The 16,522-nt window shown below is 36.1% G+C and overlaps 1 protein-coding gene across 3 annotated transcripts in view; it reads right to left on the reverse strand.

Moving 5' to 3' along the window:
- Positions 1-16,522, reverse strand: part of LOC131155300 (uncharacterized) — a 50,820-nt gene that overhangs the window by 12,950 nt on the left and 21,348 nt on the right. Inside the window, exon 2 of one of the 3 annotated variants that reach the window (XM_058108339.1) lies at positions 144-526. The exons of the other annotated variants lie outside the window; for them this stretch is intronic. Coding sequence (XP_057964322.1) covers positions 407-526 — 120 coding nt within the window. The 3' untranslated portion in view covers positions 144-406. Of the gene's footprint in view, positions 1-143; positions 527-16,522 lie in introns of those variants that run through there. 3 annotated transcript variants of the gene reach the window in all.

Consider the following 16,522-nt stretch of genomic DNA (forward strand, 5'->3'; position numbering starts at 1 on the left):
TTAAGTGGTATTTGAAAAAATGAATTTCGAATCTTGAATTTGGAATGGTGTGAATTTGAATAAAACTCCCTACAATTTTGTACTGCATTTTGTCTAAATCCAGATAAATTTAAATCCAATGCCTGAAATATAAGCTCCCAATATTCCTCAATGTGGACTCTCATTTCAATGATCATCTCATTTGGTCTTTAGCAGAAGATACCAAGTAACCACAAACATCATTAAGCAAAGAACCTAGTTCTTATCATACCAGAATTTCTTCACCTGCTCTTCTAACACAGTTCAAAAAGCAAAGAGCAAGATTCATTTGGAACATTTCAAAGGCGGAGTATCAACTAGTACTTTTCCTAGTGTCAGAACCATGTACAGAGAATACTCTCATAGAAACCATTTTGCTTGAGCTGGCCTACTGGAGAAAATGCGGAGTGATTAATCCAGCAATCTCAAGAAATCCAACACGATCTCTTCCTCCAAATATTTTCTTCAACTTCTCATCACAGACTATAATCTTTTTGTTTTCAGGATCCTAACAATTGAAATTGAGAATGAAATCCCTGTTAGTACCAAAACGTAATAAATGTGCACCACAGTACCATAGCTAAACTCTGATTTAAAAAAACTCATTAGGAAGTCCTAAGAGTGGAAAAAAGCAGGATCAACAAATTTTGTGGATACAAAAATAAATAAATAAAACACAACAACAACAAAACCAAGCAAAATATAAAAAGAAAAATGGCCGCAATAACAGCCAACCTCCAAACACTACTAGTCAAAAGTTTGGATTTTTGGCCCATAAGCATCACGGCCATCAATATAACCAAAAGAAATTGGAGACAAAGGGCTGAATTCAGTGTGCCTTAATGAGAACTAATTGATCCCCCAATCTCCACATCTGAATTCTATATCCTTTTCAACCACAAATAGCCTCTGCAATTTCATTGCGGCATGAACATGATCTTCACCATTTTTCCTCAGGATCTGATTAGGCTTCACCCCAATTGAATTACCTTTCTTGTTATATAGAGCTCCATCAAGTTGAATTAAAACTGCTATTTGCAACCTATTCCCTTCTCCAGTATGAACTTAATCCCCAACATTCAAACCTTTTGGACAAATCTGGTGTGATCCTTGCCCCACACTTCACTCACCTGATGTAAAACTCATGCAACTGCCATGTAAAAAAAGAAGGAATGATAACCATCTATAACTATTAATGCAAGCTGGGCTTTACCATTTGATTCTAAACTAGTTTGGAATCAGGTACTAAGCCACCACAATAGACCTCAATACTTTTAGGTTGAAAGTGACTTTTTCTTTAGTCCTAAAGTAGGACCTCATGAACTCTCAATCAGGAAAAATCTTGATGTCACAAGTCAAGCTTATTCAAGGCATTATACCTGCCTTTGACTGTTTGTTTGTCCTGTGCACATAGAATGGGCAGTGATCATCTTGGTGAAAACGGGGAGTATAACCCCTCAATCATATTGATGTTTCCTCGTGTTTGACTTAGAATAGCATAGAAAACTCTTTTGGAGAGAATGAGTGTTCATTAAACATTGTAAAACTCGCTGACTATTACAAATATTCTTAGCCTACTTGCCTATCCGTCACTAAATACACATTCTTAGGAGTGGTGTGATTAATGAATTGGTAGCTTTATAAGTTCCCCTTGACTCATGTTTATATTTGCATTTGCTTATTGCTTCCACTTACTTTGTATTCAATGGTTGTGAATTTGTTGTTATGGTGGGCTCGCAGTTTACTTTCAGTTGACTAGTTAAACTAGTGTGCTACAACTAGCCACACTCCCATTACAAGGCATAAAGCATTCAGCAACAGCTCATATCAGAGCTTGGTTAATTGCTTTGTGATTTCATTGTCGAATTGTGTGAAGCATTAGTGGGAGAATCAAGCCACTCTAACACCGAGAGAATTGATGTGCTAGAGGGATAGGCTGAGACTACTTACTATGTGGTCTTAGAGACAGCCCAACTTACAAGACATGTTGATTTATTGGATCCCAAAGACAGCAGCAAGGTTCTATTGAGGAAATATCAAGAGACTTTCGCAGTACAATAGAAGCGCTACAACACCAACTGGATGAGATAACTGCCAAGACGAACCTAATGGTTCAAGCTCTTCGGAACTCCAATTCAACAAGGGTAGAATATGGGAAAAAATGGGTGCAAAAACCTAGAGCATACAGTGGTGCTTGAGATGCTATGGAGTCGGATAACTTCTTATTTTACATGAAGCAATACTTTCATGCAGTTAGAACCAACTTGGAGGAAGCAAAAGTATGCATGACAACAATGTACTAGAGTGGGGAGTTAAGCTATGGTGATGTACCATGTACTATGTTATTCAAAAGTACGTAATTCATACTTGGGAAAACTTGAAGAAAGAGCTCAAGGTCCAATCCTTTCTTAAGGTTTGAAACCATAGGCAAGAGCTAATCTTCATTGACAAAGAATTCAAGACTTGCTTACACATGCTATTACAAAACGCAGATGCTTGACTGGCTACTCTGGAAAAAGGTACCCCACACCCACGGAGACATGATCGTGGGTGAAAGTAGCAATCTTTCAAGAAGGGCAAGCCAAAAAGTGGGGAAGCCAACTCCCAAGCATCAACTTCAAAAAGCTTCTTCATCTTGGGCTTTCAACACACTGATGGTAAGGGTTAGAAACCTACAAGCTTCTACTACAGAGAGGTCACAAGGACAAGATAAGGATCCCCGAGGATGGGTGCAATGTGATTACCCAATGCATTGGAGAGACAAACAAAAAAACCCAAAGTTGCCTAAGCTAAAGGGTTAACGCTTGTGAATGGGAACATCACTTGTGCTATAGTGGATATTGAGCTAATAAGTTTGTCTTGGGTGAAGCATAGAGACTCAACTTGAAGTTGGACAAAGACTCGGGACGCTTGAAAGCGATTAACTTAGTAGACTAACATACATAGAGAGTAGCCAAGCAAGTGACTAAATCTTGGCCAGTAGGCAGGACATGTGAATTTCACAGTTATTCTGATGGATGATTTCCAAGTGATACTTGGAATGGAATTCTTACAATGACCTGCAGTCCCAATGCCATTCACTGGTTCCCTTTGCCTAATCACCCTTGCATTGTGCATGTTGTAAAAAAAAGGAGACAATAAGAAGTTCCTATTTGCCATGCAACCCAAAAAGGGATTGAGAAGAGCAAAACCAACTTATCTTGCATCATAGGACAAGAGTTGATGTCTATTGCCATCCAAAATGTGTGGCAGAACAAAGTCGTGATGTCGAATAAGCAACCGCATAACTTGTATCTACAATGAAGTGTGGAGCATGTGACCAAGTTGTTACCAAAGGTGAAGCCTCCAACTAAAGGGACATCCTTCAAAGTTATTAGACAAGCACTTGATGATTTATTGGAAGCAAGTTATAAACATCCTTTCAAAGCATTGTTCGAAACATGATGGGAGCATGCGGATGTGTGCGCACTACTACACACTCAACAAAGTGACTCTGTCTATTATTGCCGATTTTTTTTATCAACTAAGTCATGTCAAGTACTTCACCAAACTTGACTAGCAGTTATGTAGTAACCCGGAAAAAAAAAATAATAATTAATTAATTAAACATTATTAAATTGAATTAATTAAATTAAGTAATATGATGGTTATATATATGCATAAATATATATAAGGTTAAGTGGTGTATATGATTTTATATATATATATATATATATATATATATAATATTAATATATATAATAGTTTAACATCAGGAGCTTCCTAATTGAAATTTGAAGGAGATTGAAATCTCCCTGGCCATATGGATTTCTCACTCTTTCCACGCCTTCCCTCTCTCTCATTTTCTCGGCGAATTCTCGACCGATTGGATAATAGAAAATACCCCTGGATTCCATTCTCCGCCACCGACATTTTAACCGGAGTGGATTTGTCGTAAGAATGTCGTAGGCACCACTCTTGGGATAAGGTAAACTCACTCTCTCTCTCTCTCTCTCTTCAATTTCTCCCCAATCTTTAGCCAAACTGACGATCAGAAACCACCACGATGATCAAGGAGCGTTTCTCTACAAATCTAGCGGAGTAAATTTTTGAGCTGGACTTTCCAAGCACCACTCCAAGGCTAGGATAAGATTTAGAGAATTAAGCAAATTTGATGTTTTTGAGAGTTTAATCATTTATTTGGAGTTTGTGGGTCTAGGAAATGTTAAAATAGTATTTTACTTGAGATTGAGTTGATTAAACTATAATTTATGAATTCAGAATTCGTGTGAGCACCACAGGCATAGTTTTGAGAACCCTGCAAGCGTAGCTTCAGGAAACCATGTAAGGGGAATAGATTAAGTCAGTTGTTTTGTAAATTCTACCGATTAAAATGAAAATTATGTGTATGTATATGATTATCATGCAAGTTTTGAAAGTCAATCGTTTAAACTGAGGGTTTTGAACCTAGGGTTGTGTTAATAGCTATTATTTTCGAAAATGAACCAATTGAAGTTAAGAAAAATGCTACAGGATTTAAGTAATGGATTCTCCAGATAATTTGACTGATTGAAATGATTGGTTTGAATTGTTTTACATTTTCTAAAAATTGGTCAAGGTGAGTAGGGTTAATTATCTCCGTTTTTCTTATTAACGCTTATTTTGAATATTAGATAAATTGTGGAGACAATTTAACCTATATTTTCAGTAAAGCAAATAATGAACATGGATTGACTTATTATTTCAATAGTTATATAAATATGTGTATTATTCAAATTGTGTGGCACGAGGAAAAATGAAAATACTATGTTAAGTTATGAAAGATGTATAATATGTTGAAATACTGAAATGCGTTGGGATTATATTGTATTTAGAATTGTTTAATCAGAGCAAAGTATTAATGTTAAATTGCAATGTATGGTTTGAGAACTCCGGTGGACCATAGTACGTATGGTACTATTGCGAGAGTTATGGAGAGCTTAGTGCAACCACACGTCTTAGAGAGAGTGTTGGTATTGAAAAGTCAATTGAGCTATGAAGGGTAGAGTTCCCCTTGGAATTTAGACTAGCATAGGAAAGCCAATTGGACCAGCAGACTGAAGAGTTGGGAATCGATTTAACTCTGGTGGGCCAACCAGGGTTAAGTCCAGCCTACGGGCCGCACAACCCATCATGGGGGGAAGCATGTCGGTTTTTATCCATCTGAGAGTGAGTTCTAAATTCATATTTGTAGATTTAATCAAGGTATAATAGAAAAATGTATGTGAATACAAAATATATAAAGACAGAAGATGTGAAATGTGATAACAGAGTATGTTATAGGGGAACAAAGCATGTGAAAACAGAGATTATGAAGAGTTGGGTTTCACAGAGAAAACAGCGTACAAGGTAAACTAACAAAGTATTAAATGTATTAAATATAGTAGTATTATATGTATTTAGGGTAAAGTAAACTCTCCACCCGAGGGCTTGCTGAGAAAGGCGAGTGCCCTGATAGGTATCAGTTGTAGCCATACCAGGTTTCATAACGTATTAAAGCAAAGGGGAGCTACATGTATGGGAATATAACCTCCCCTATCCTCAGGAACTTTGGCTTATAAATAATTGTTTGTGTGAGTGGGTATGGTCAAAGAATGGTTTTTATAACTGCGGTTAATTAATAACTGATGATATTTTGTATACACTAAACTCATGATAGCCACACACTGGCATTAATCTATTCCGTCTTACTGAGATGTGTCTCACCCGTTATACATTTCATCTTTTTTAGGACCTCCGCGTGATCGAGCTTAGAGAGCTCAGGACTGGGTTTGTGGGCATAGCATTTTTTGTGAGAGGGTATAGATCTTGGATGTATTTTTGGGTTTATGTTTTTAGTTTTCTGAAATGTATATATGAATACTGGATGTTGGGAAATTTTTGGGATGTTTATATAGAACTCTGGTATATTATTGAGGATGTTTATTTATTTTTCCGCTGTGTGATTGAGGTTATGGTATCAAACACAGATGATTGGAACACATCACACTCTGAGCCCCACTTGGCGGGTTCGGGGCATGACAAGGGATTTTATCAGATCACTATAACAGAAGGTGATGAGCTAAAGACTACTCACATGACGTAGCACTAGACTTATGAATTCTTTATGATGCCCTTCAGTTGATGCAACAAATTTCTACAAGCTAATGAATCAAGTGTTTCTTAATTACCCCACCAAGTTTGCCCTCGTATACCTTAATGACATTGTTGTCTATAGTTTCACTTTAGAGTAACATGGGCATCTACGGAAGGGGTTCAATAGGCTAAATATATGAAGAAAGATAAGTTTTTTTTCATTAGGATTAAATTTCTTTAGTCATGTGGCTGAACAATGTCATATCCGAATGGATATGTAGAAGGTGAGAATTATTCAAGATTGGAGGATTCCAACAACAGGCAAAGAGTGTGTTCCTTTCCTAGACTCACTAGTCACCAAAGAAGAATTAACTTGAGATCTAGATGTTCTTCAAAAAGTTCATGGAGATCTATCTCTCATATTTATCCCCCCTTCATTCCCCCTACTAAGTTTGATCTAGGTGAAGGTTTTCGCATTCATTTTCGGGAAGGCATCTATTTAGTAAGTGTTGCTTTGTCCACTTCTTTTCCTCATCTTTATCTCTTGACTTCAATGCGTAATGGTGCTATTACTTCTTTGTTTTTGTTGTTGTTGTTTTAGATGGTCTTGTGCCTTCCTGGGATTTTCACTTTCGCATATCTCTTAATGATAGGGAGACAAAGAGCTTTCTTATTTATTGCTGATGTTCAATATTTGTTCTTTCCTTTGGAAAGGATAGTCATTTTTTGTCCTTGGATTCTTCGAGGGTTTATTCTAGCAAATTTTTGCAAATTTTTTACTTGTTCTAATTTTCTTTTCATACTCCTTTTAAAAATAATAATAATAATAAGAACAAATAAAAAAAAAAAAAACAAACAAACAAAAAGAAAAACAAAAAAAAAACAAAAACAAAAAAACTAGAGAGCCAAAGTTCCCCAAAATTTAGGCTTTTAGTGGGTTGGTTATGCTTAATAGAGTCAACACTAATAACTTGTAGGAAACCTCTAAAGGCACTTTCTCCAAATATATGCATTTTTTGCTTTAATAGTTCAAAAGTAGCTTCTCATTTGTTCTTGCAATGATTTTTCTTGGGAAGTATGTAATAAGTTTTTTGCTTTTTTTGGAGAAAGTTGGATATGTCCAAATACCATGGAGAACTTATTGGCATGTTCATTTTTTGGTTTTGTTAGGAAAAAAGATTTTGTAGCATCATGGAGATGCACTTCTTTAGCAGTGTTGTGGGGCCTATAGTTGGAATATAAAAAACATATTTTTTGTGAGGGGAATCTAAATATCTTGTCGTTATGGGAAAAAAATTCATTAATTAGCTTTGTTACGATGCGTTTGTTTTGGGTGAGCTTCAAGATTGGATTTCTTTGTTGGTTTGATTGGTGCTTTTTCCTTTTTCTTCTCTACTTTTTTTTTCCTATTTTGATTAGAGAATGTTTTATTCTCCTTTTTGTACATTCTTGCTACTTTAATGAAGCCTTCTTCTATTACGATGAAAAAAAAAATTGCTATTATCACGAGTTCGTTTAGGGTACTCAAAGAGGACTGCCCTTAAAAGATTTGCTGGAAAAAGATCACGGGTGGAACTAAGGAACCTTTGACAACTTGACGCAAGATATGAATAGCCAAGTCCTTGGTGGAGATTGAAGCAGCAAACTATGCCCTTGGGGAGGTCTTGTTACAGGATAGGCATCCTATTGAATATGAGAGAGTAAACCTAGTCAAGCTAAGCGGAATCATGTTAGCAGTGATCCATTGCCTACAAGTGACGTCATTACTTGCTTGGGTTTAAGTTCATGGAGAGGACAAATAACTATCGACCATTTCTTTACATAGCTTAAGTTATTCCCAAGCAAGACCTTTTGGCAAGAATTCTACTAGAGTTTGATTTCTCCTTTGAGCACAAGTTGGATGCAACGCACCAGCAAGTTTATAGCCTTACAACAATAATACACTTGATGGTAAGTAAGATTACCATGGAAGAGCGAGAGCACAGTAAGGAGAACCTTGTCAAGGATTTAGTTACCTAAAACCTCATAAAGTTGGTGGAGGGGCAAAATGCACGAGTTCTTGTCAAAAGATGGTTTACTATTGGCCAACTTTTTGTGCTCTAAGTTGGTTATCTAAGGAAGACACTGTAGTAGAAGTGTCATAACACCATGTAAGTAAATGGCACTAGACTTTGGTTTTGTTGAAGTAGAGGTACTATTGGCCACAAATGTGAGATAAGGTGCTTGAGTATACCCGAACCTGTTTCACTTACCAAGAAGACAAAGTCAAGTGAAAAAAGACGACAAGGCTATTGGAGCATCCTCAAGTACCAACAAGACTGTGGGTAAGGTTGTAAGGATCAAGTTCATTTTTTTTTTTTTTTGGGGGGGGGGGGGGGGGGGGGGGGGGGGGGGGGGAAATCAAATCGTGGATCGTAAGATTCTACCTACAATGCAAAATAAATTAAAATCTATGTATCTGGCATTTTATGAAAATTAATAAATTATCAATAAAATAATCCTAAAAACTTGGTAGTAAGTTTAAGAAATTAAAGTAAACTTCAGGACTGTAGCCAGCTTGCTAGCTACCTAATAGATTTTTCCTTCAACAATTTTGACCCTAAAAAAATCTAGATGGTTTGAACTGCAAGGTGCTCTTCAAACGGCAGACTATTGATAGCTTGTTTATTCAATAATTGTGATTAAACAGAAAAGAATAAAGAATAAAGAGAAAAAAGAAGAACAAATTGCTAATCTTAATTCAATGAATTGATGTAAACTTCTCAGTTGCTGGAAGACAACTTGAGATCTGCCTATCAAGAACTCTAAGCTCTCAATGAGCTTCAGATTTTGAAAGAAGAGAGCTTTCAAAAGATGCTCAGCTGCCAGATCGCACAAGTCTTGATCGTAGTATTTGTAGGATCGCACAATCCTGATCGGGATATTGATAACCATGACTGCAGGAGAGTACTTCTTACCAACCTGCCCAGCGTCAAGGACATGATTGTACAAATGTTTTTGAATATACTAACGCCAGAGTACATAAGAGACAGCACAATTGTTTTTCAAACATATTATTAAGTATTAGATTGTTCCCTAAGACATCATTAATGACCAAGACAAAATATTCACAGGAAAATTCTGAACAAAATCCTCGGTTTACATCTTGAAATCTCTTTGACCTACCAGTTGCGATGGACAAATGGAGAGACTCAATAAATTATTAGAGGAGTACTTGTGTCATTTCATCACTGCCAATAAGAAGAAGTGCAGCTACTCGACGTGGCTCGATTTTGTTTCAATGCCCTAAAGAGGCCAACAACTAACAAGTCTTTTTGAGCTTGTTACAAGCCAGCAAATGCTGTTACATCACACAATGGACAAGCTGCATACTTCTTCAATAAAGAATTAAGACAAACGTGGAGATTGCCCAAACTTATGTGCAGAATTCTTCACGGATGAAGTAGGCAAATCAAGGGCGACGATTGTTGCACTTCAATGTGGGTGACTTGGTGCTTGTAGACAAAGAGATCCTTGCAAACAAAGAGTTTACATCATCAAGGAGAAAACAATACAAGTGCTTAGTGAAGTAGAAAGGCCTTGGAGATGAGGAAATTGAATGACAGCGAAAGATATGGAACTGTTTTGTGAACAAAGCTGAAGGGTACTTGGCATTAAAGTCTTTAAAGATGTTGACTGCATAAGTAGGGAAGAATGTCACAAGCAAGCTTATTTATGGTATGATGCTTGCCTGTGACCATTTGCATTGTGCACATGGGATGAGTAACTCTCATGTTAGCATCAAAGTCTATGAAGATCCTGACTGCATAAATAGGGGAGCATGTCACAAGCCAAGCTTATACAGGGTATGATGCTTGCCTGTGACCGCCTGTGTTGTGCACATGGGATGAGTAATTATCAATTAAATACTAATGTAGATTTTGTTCTTTGAGTTGGATAATGCTTTAGTGAAAACAGGGAGTATCATTCCCTGATCATATTGATATTTACTTGTGCCACAACTACAATAGTGTACAAAGCTCTTTACGAGAGGGTGAGTGTTCATCAATTATTTTAAAACTCACTAGCTACTGTAAACATGTTAAGCCTACTTGCTTCCTTGTTAAGCACACATTACCCATGAAGGTCTGAGTAATGAAATGCATTGCTTTAAAAGTTTACTGCTCGACTCATGTTTACATTTACATGTGCTCATTGCTTCCACTTACTTTGTATTCAATGGTTGTAAATTTTTCTTGTGGTGAATTCCTGGTTGTAAGCTAGTGCACTACAACTTGTGCCGCACAGTTCTTCACAAGATGTGAATTGTGAAAGTGTTCAACCCGTGGCACTCGAGTTCACTCAGAATCAAAGGGCAAGCTTGAACTCAGATTAGTGAATTTACTCAATAAGTGGCACAAATCCAGCACAATAGTGACAAATCCTAGCTTACCTCTTCCGAGAACCACCTTTACCCTCTGCTGATAGTTTTCCCTAGCAATTTCTCTTTGTTTCTTACCTTCTGTTGCTGTACACTTCAGCACTTTGCACAAAGATGCCTGCTATCTTTCCTTACAACTTCCTTCCACAATTGATATCCTCGCGGTGGTATAGAACCATTGCCATTCACCTTATGAGAAGCTGCCCTGCCTCTTAACTTCCACCATCAATCTCTATCCATCACCACAGGAACCTCCTAGAATAAAATATAAAAAAAACTTTTTTGATTCCAACCCAAGCCAACCCTAATTCCAAAAATTTAACTTTCTCGACCAACCTAATCACAAGCCAATAATCGACCCTCCGAGATCTTATTTTGTGAAAGACTTACCCAACCAGTCAAACTGAGAACCATTTCGTTGTCCCGTAGTAACTCTAATTCAGTGATTGCATACCTTTACTAGAGCAAAAATGCAAAACTGCTCTTCCCCACTTCCTCCAATCATAAATAGAAATATGTCCCTTTGATTTGGACAATTCACCAGAGGCATCCTTATCAAATGCAATTGATAGCCTTGACAAGCAATATCGAGGTGGAAGAGAGAACTTCAAGAGGGGAGATAAGATAGAGACACAGCATATGCATTCTAGTCACCAGCATTAAATGAAGTACCAATCTCATGCAAGAATTCAAAGTACACAATTTTGGACCTAAATTTAGGTTCCAACATAGTAGAGCAAACTACACATGGCTAAATGCCTTAATCCTATGAATACGCTTGCCGAAAAAAGAGCCTCGGAATGTAGGGCTATAATGTTGAAGAAGAACACAATGGCATAGTTAACAACCTTGTGGTTGAGTATCCTATAGAATATAGGGATCTTCCCTTTTTTTTTTTTCAGCATCTCTGCTATTCTAGCTCCCATGAGCATTAAGGAAAAGACAAACTTGTAAAGGATCCAAGTTACAGACATGGGCTCAGCTTCAACAAATAGACCCAAATCTTTCATGGGGCATTCAGGTAAAACAACCCGAATTAATCACAAAATCGCATATAAGTGCAGCATTTGTGAATTAAGAGACATTACTTTTCTTTGCTCGGTGCCATTTATGTAAGCCCAAATCGTGCCACTAAAAATCGAACTTGGATTCAGCCCACTTGCTCAGCAGGTTAAGAAATCCATCGCCAACTCAACTATAAGGTTGAGTAAACCATTTGATTTTAGATAGGCCATTCTAGAGTAAATCCTACAGCATGCTAAAGTCAAACTCCAAAGATAGAAGTAACTACAATGGTGATACAGTAACACTAATGACCTATATTTTCATAGCAATGAGACAACACAGCCTATATACCAATCAATAATATAAAGGGAAAGAAAAATGAATTTTATATCTCAACATATATATACATGCATACATATATTCATTGTCAATGCATTAAGAATCTAAGATCAAGAATTCAAAAGCAATATCAACAAAAGAAAACAAACACATGCAAGACGAAGCTAAATGACCAATTTTATTATACAGGGAATATTACACAAATAGTCCCTAAATTATGTAGTCAATATCACTTTAGTCCTCATACGTCAATTTATCACACAATCAGTAACAAACTAAGATAATTGTTTCAATCTAGTCCCAATGAATCCAAAAAATTGGGCAACCTTGGCCAAGGTGAAAGCCTAATCAGCTCATAGGCAGAAGGGATACACACACACACACAGCAATTACAACATTACAACAAATCAGTAGCCCAAAACAGTATTAGTTCATAACATAACCACCAATAATGCCACAACTGTAGACTTTTATATGCAAAAAAAAAAAAAAAAGAGCAAAAAAGCATAAACTCCACAAACATTTGAAAATAACAAGACATTGTATCTAGAACTGATATGAAGTGATCCTAGCAACAAAAATCATAAAAACCCTGAAGTAGTGTTTGGGAGCATGGATTTCAAGACTTGGATTTGGATTTGTGTGGATTTGGAAGAAACTAAATACAAGTTTATACTATGATTCAAATCCACACAAATCCAAATCTAAGCCTCGAAATACATGCTCCCAAAAGCAAAGTAAAAACTTGCAAAACATTGTGGCCGAATACATACACCTTGTTGTGGATGGTAATGAGCATATCAGATTTTTTAAAATAGAAAAGCAATGATTAATTAAACCATGAAATTGAAGGAAATTTGGTAGTAAATCAATACTTACCTAAAAAATGCTAACACCCTAGCAAATCACAAGTTGGTACAAATTATTGAATAATTGGGTAAAATGGAAGACCCAAACTCAATGATAGGTCTCTCCCTCTATTAATAATATATATCAAGTACAATTGGAATGACCATAATACCCTTACTAAGTTACACTATTACAAACCAAACACAAACAATTAATACCACCCCCTCCCACCCCCCTCTCAAGCTAGAGCATATATATCATATGTGTTGGCCTAACAAGGCTTATGACTCTTATTTTGATGATAACAAATTAAGGGAATTTAATATGTTTTTAAAGTGGGGATGTTTCAGGAATCAAGTATTAGAAAGTTCAAGATCAAATAATCACAAGAGTACATTGTACACCTACAAACAAGTGATTCAAAGAAAGCTCATATCAAAGTTCGACAAAGCTTAGATCAAAGTTTGACAAATATTATGAATGCTCAAAGTTTGACAAATCTTATGAAAGCTCAAAGTTTGACAAATACTATGAAAGCTCAAAGAATGTTGAAGCTCAAGACATGATGAACTCCAAGCAAGGACATACATGAAGACTTCAATAATTGAATGTTTTAGAATCTTAAGGAAGTCTTATGTAAGTACTTCAATTTAAAGTTCAAAATGAATACATTGAAGCTCTTTAGGAATTATAAAGACCTAGAGACCTATTTTTAAGTCCTTGAAAAATGTTTTTCAAACTTATAAATTAAAAGGCCCAAAGAGCAAAAAGAGTTTTTAAAATAAAAGTCTTAAAAAAACAAGTTTTTCAAATGCTCAGGCGCCTGATCTAAAAGAGATAGGTGACTGACCTTTTTGTGTTTTTTAAGATTGGCAAACAGAAGGGTGTCATGCGCCTCAACTTAACTTGGGCGCCTGACCTTGACAACTGGGGCAGCTGACCTTGTTTTGCCAAGCGACTGCTGTACACTGACTTTTTAGATAAAATTGGATTTGAACAAGATAGGTGCCTGACCCTTTTGAGACAGGCGACTACCATTCGAAACTTTTTTAAAAGTTCAGTGCGGGAAAGTTTCTAAATTTGGTTTCTTGGGCTCCAAACTTCGTGCAAAATTGGGAAACACTCCAAGTAAACTTGGGGAACAAGGAATACACTTTTTAAACTCTATATATAGCCCCCAAGGCAAAGATTTTAAATCACCAAGAAATTATTCAGCAATAAAATACTCTCAAGTGCTCTCAATTCTCAAAGGCTATCATGCTCACATATTGCTGATATTCTCTACTGAGTTTTTGCTAAAATTCTCACACCAAAATTGAGCATAAATTCTAAATCTTTCAATCATAGAAAGATCATACTGGAGATAAGTTTACTTTGAGCTTCAATTTCATTGCATATCGATATTTACTTTCAAGTATACTCTATGCTTAAACTTGTACTAACTTGCTCTTTCTGAGAGTGCTTCTTGTACACAAGAATTCTTTCTTGTCTCTTGTTTTCTTAACGGCCCAGGGCTATTGGATCGTTGTAACCAAGCATGGGGTATTGCTTGGAGAGGGGGCTCTACCCTAAAGGAGGATTGTAATCAGTTTGTTCCGCCCGGAAAGGAACGAGTTAGTGGAATCCTTAGGTGGTCTTGCCTAAGGCGAGGACGTAAGCTGGGGATAAGCCGAACCTCGTAAAAAATCTCGGTCTCACTCTTCCTACCCTTTTCTATTTAAATTTCAGCATATATACAAATTGTGTTTCAAAGTGCAGAGTTGCTGAAAATTGAGATTGAGAAGACCTTTTAATCTAAGAAAGTACGTTGGTTAATATTTTGCGGAAACCTTTAAGGGAGTACATTGATTAACCGCTTGCAGAAATCTTGATTAAAAGAAGCGCTTAAAAAAAATATCATTCATACAGGGTTACAAGCTGAAATAAGAAAGAGCTGCAAGCTTTCACAAATTGATTAAGCATTGAATGATTGGTTGATTGTTTATTGATTGGTTTGTGTTTGGTATTTGGTTTGTGTCTGGTTTGTGGTTGATTTAAAAATTAAGTAATTCTTGTGTGTTTGCTTAAATATACAAAAAACTGAAAATTTGTAATAACACTTAAAAGAATATTAATAAACCCAATTCACACCCCCCCTCTTGGAATAACACATTGATTTTCAATTAGTATCAAAGCCTAATTATAGCAAATCCTAAATAGAAGCTATATAAAGGTCTAAATGGCACACCTAAGTGTTTCCCCTTTTGCTGAAGGCCAATCATCACCTAGACCGCCTATCTTTTTGTGATTTAAATTATATATTTTGGAAACAAAGAATGAGGATATATATTCAAACCATGGATTGGAAAGCATAGAAGGTTGTCACACATGGTAACTACATTCCTATTAAACTCGTAGATGGTAAAGAAGTCCCTAAAGAAGAAAGAGACTTGACCGACAATGATTATAAAATGATGCAAGTAAACTCTAGTGCCATGAATGCACTGTATTGTGCTTTAGACGTTAATGAATTTAATAGGGTCATGGCATGTAAGTCAACCAAAGAAATTGGGACGAGCTAGAAGTAACCTATGAAGGAACTATAAATGTTAGAGATAGTAGAATCAACATGCTCACAAGCGAGTATAAGGCTTTCAAGATGAACCCGGATGAAACCATCACCAGTATGTACACTAGGTTCACTCACATAATAAACTCTCTCAATGCCTTGGGGAAAAGTTATACAACATATGAAATGATTAGAAAAATCCTTAGAGGACTACCACCAATTTGGAAACCTAAGGCCACTACCATTACGAAAGGAAGAAATCTGAAAAACACCTCCCTAGATGAATTAATAGGTTCACTACTCACATATGAGATGACAATGAATGAAAGAAATTCAAAGAACAACAGTAAAAACAAGAAATCATAAGGCTAGTAAAGAAAGTTCTAGTGAAGAGGATGAAGACAATGAACTAGATGATGAAGAATTAGCCTTTATCACTAAAAGACTAGGAAAATTTTTCAAGAAGAATAGAAAATTTCCTAGGAAATTTAAAGGGTCTAAAACTAACAAAGAAGAAACAAACACAAAGCAAACTAAGAACGATCCACCGACATGTTATAATTGTAAGAAGGTTGGACACATTAAACCCGATTGTCCACAGCTGAAGAAGGACAAGAAAAAGAAAAAGAAGGCAATGAAAGCTACGTGGGACAACACAAGCTCAAACAAATCGGAGGATGACTCAAGTGAACAAGAAGTTGCCAACATGTGCTTTATGGCACACAATGCTAAGGTAAATTCTTATTATAGTTCATCGGAAGAATCTAGCGGAGAATCTAGTAATAATTCATGTGAAAAGCATGCCTTCTTACAAAGAAATCCAAGCTAAACTATTCAACTTACACAATAGGTTTATCAAGGTATCTAAGAGAAACATAGTCTTAAAAGAACAAAATGAAAATCTTAAAAATCAACTTGAAAGTTTTAAATCAGCTGAAAAAGAAAAAGATTCTCATATTGATGATCTAATAAAGAAAATTAACAATATGTCTCAAGAGTTAGTAAAACTACAAGTAAATGATGAAAGCAAGAAAGACCAAGAAATAAGTTAACTTAAAAACAAAATTGAAAATAAATATAAAATCATTTACAACTTTACTAAAGGGAAAAAGAATTGTGAAAAGATGGTTGGTCAACAAAGGATGATAAGTAATAAAGAAGGAATAGGCTACAATGGAATTGAAAACAAATAGAAGAAAAAATTATTTATGGGATATTTTGTAAAAGAAGCTAAATACTATGCAAGCACA

Source organism: Malania oleifera, chromosome 1 (genome assembly GCF_029873635.1).
Source record: "Malania oleifera isolate guangnan ecotype guangnan chromosome 1, ASM2987363v1, whole genome shotgun sequence".
In the NCBI taxonomy this organism is placed as follows: domain Eukaryota; kingdom Viridiplantae; phylum Streptophyta; class Magnoliopsida; order Santalales; family Ximeniaceae; genus Malania; species Malania oleifera.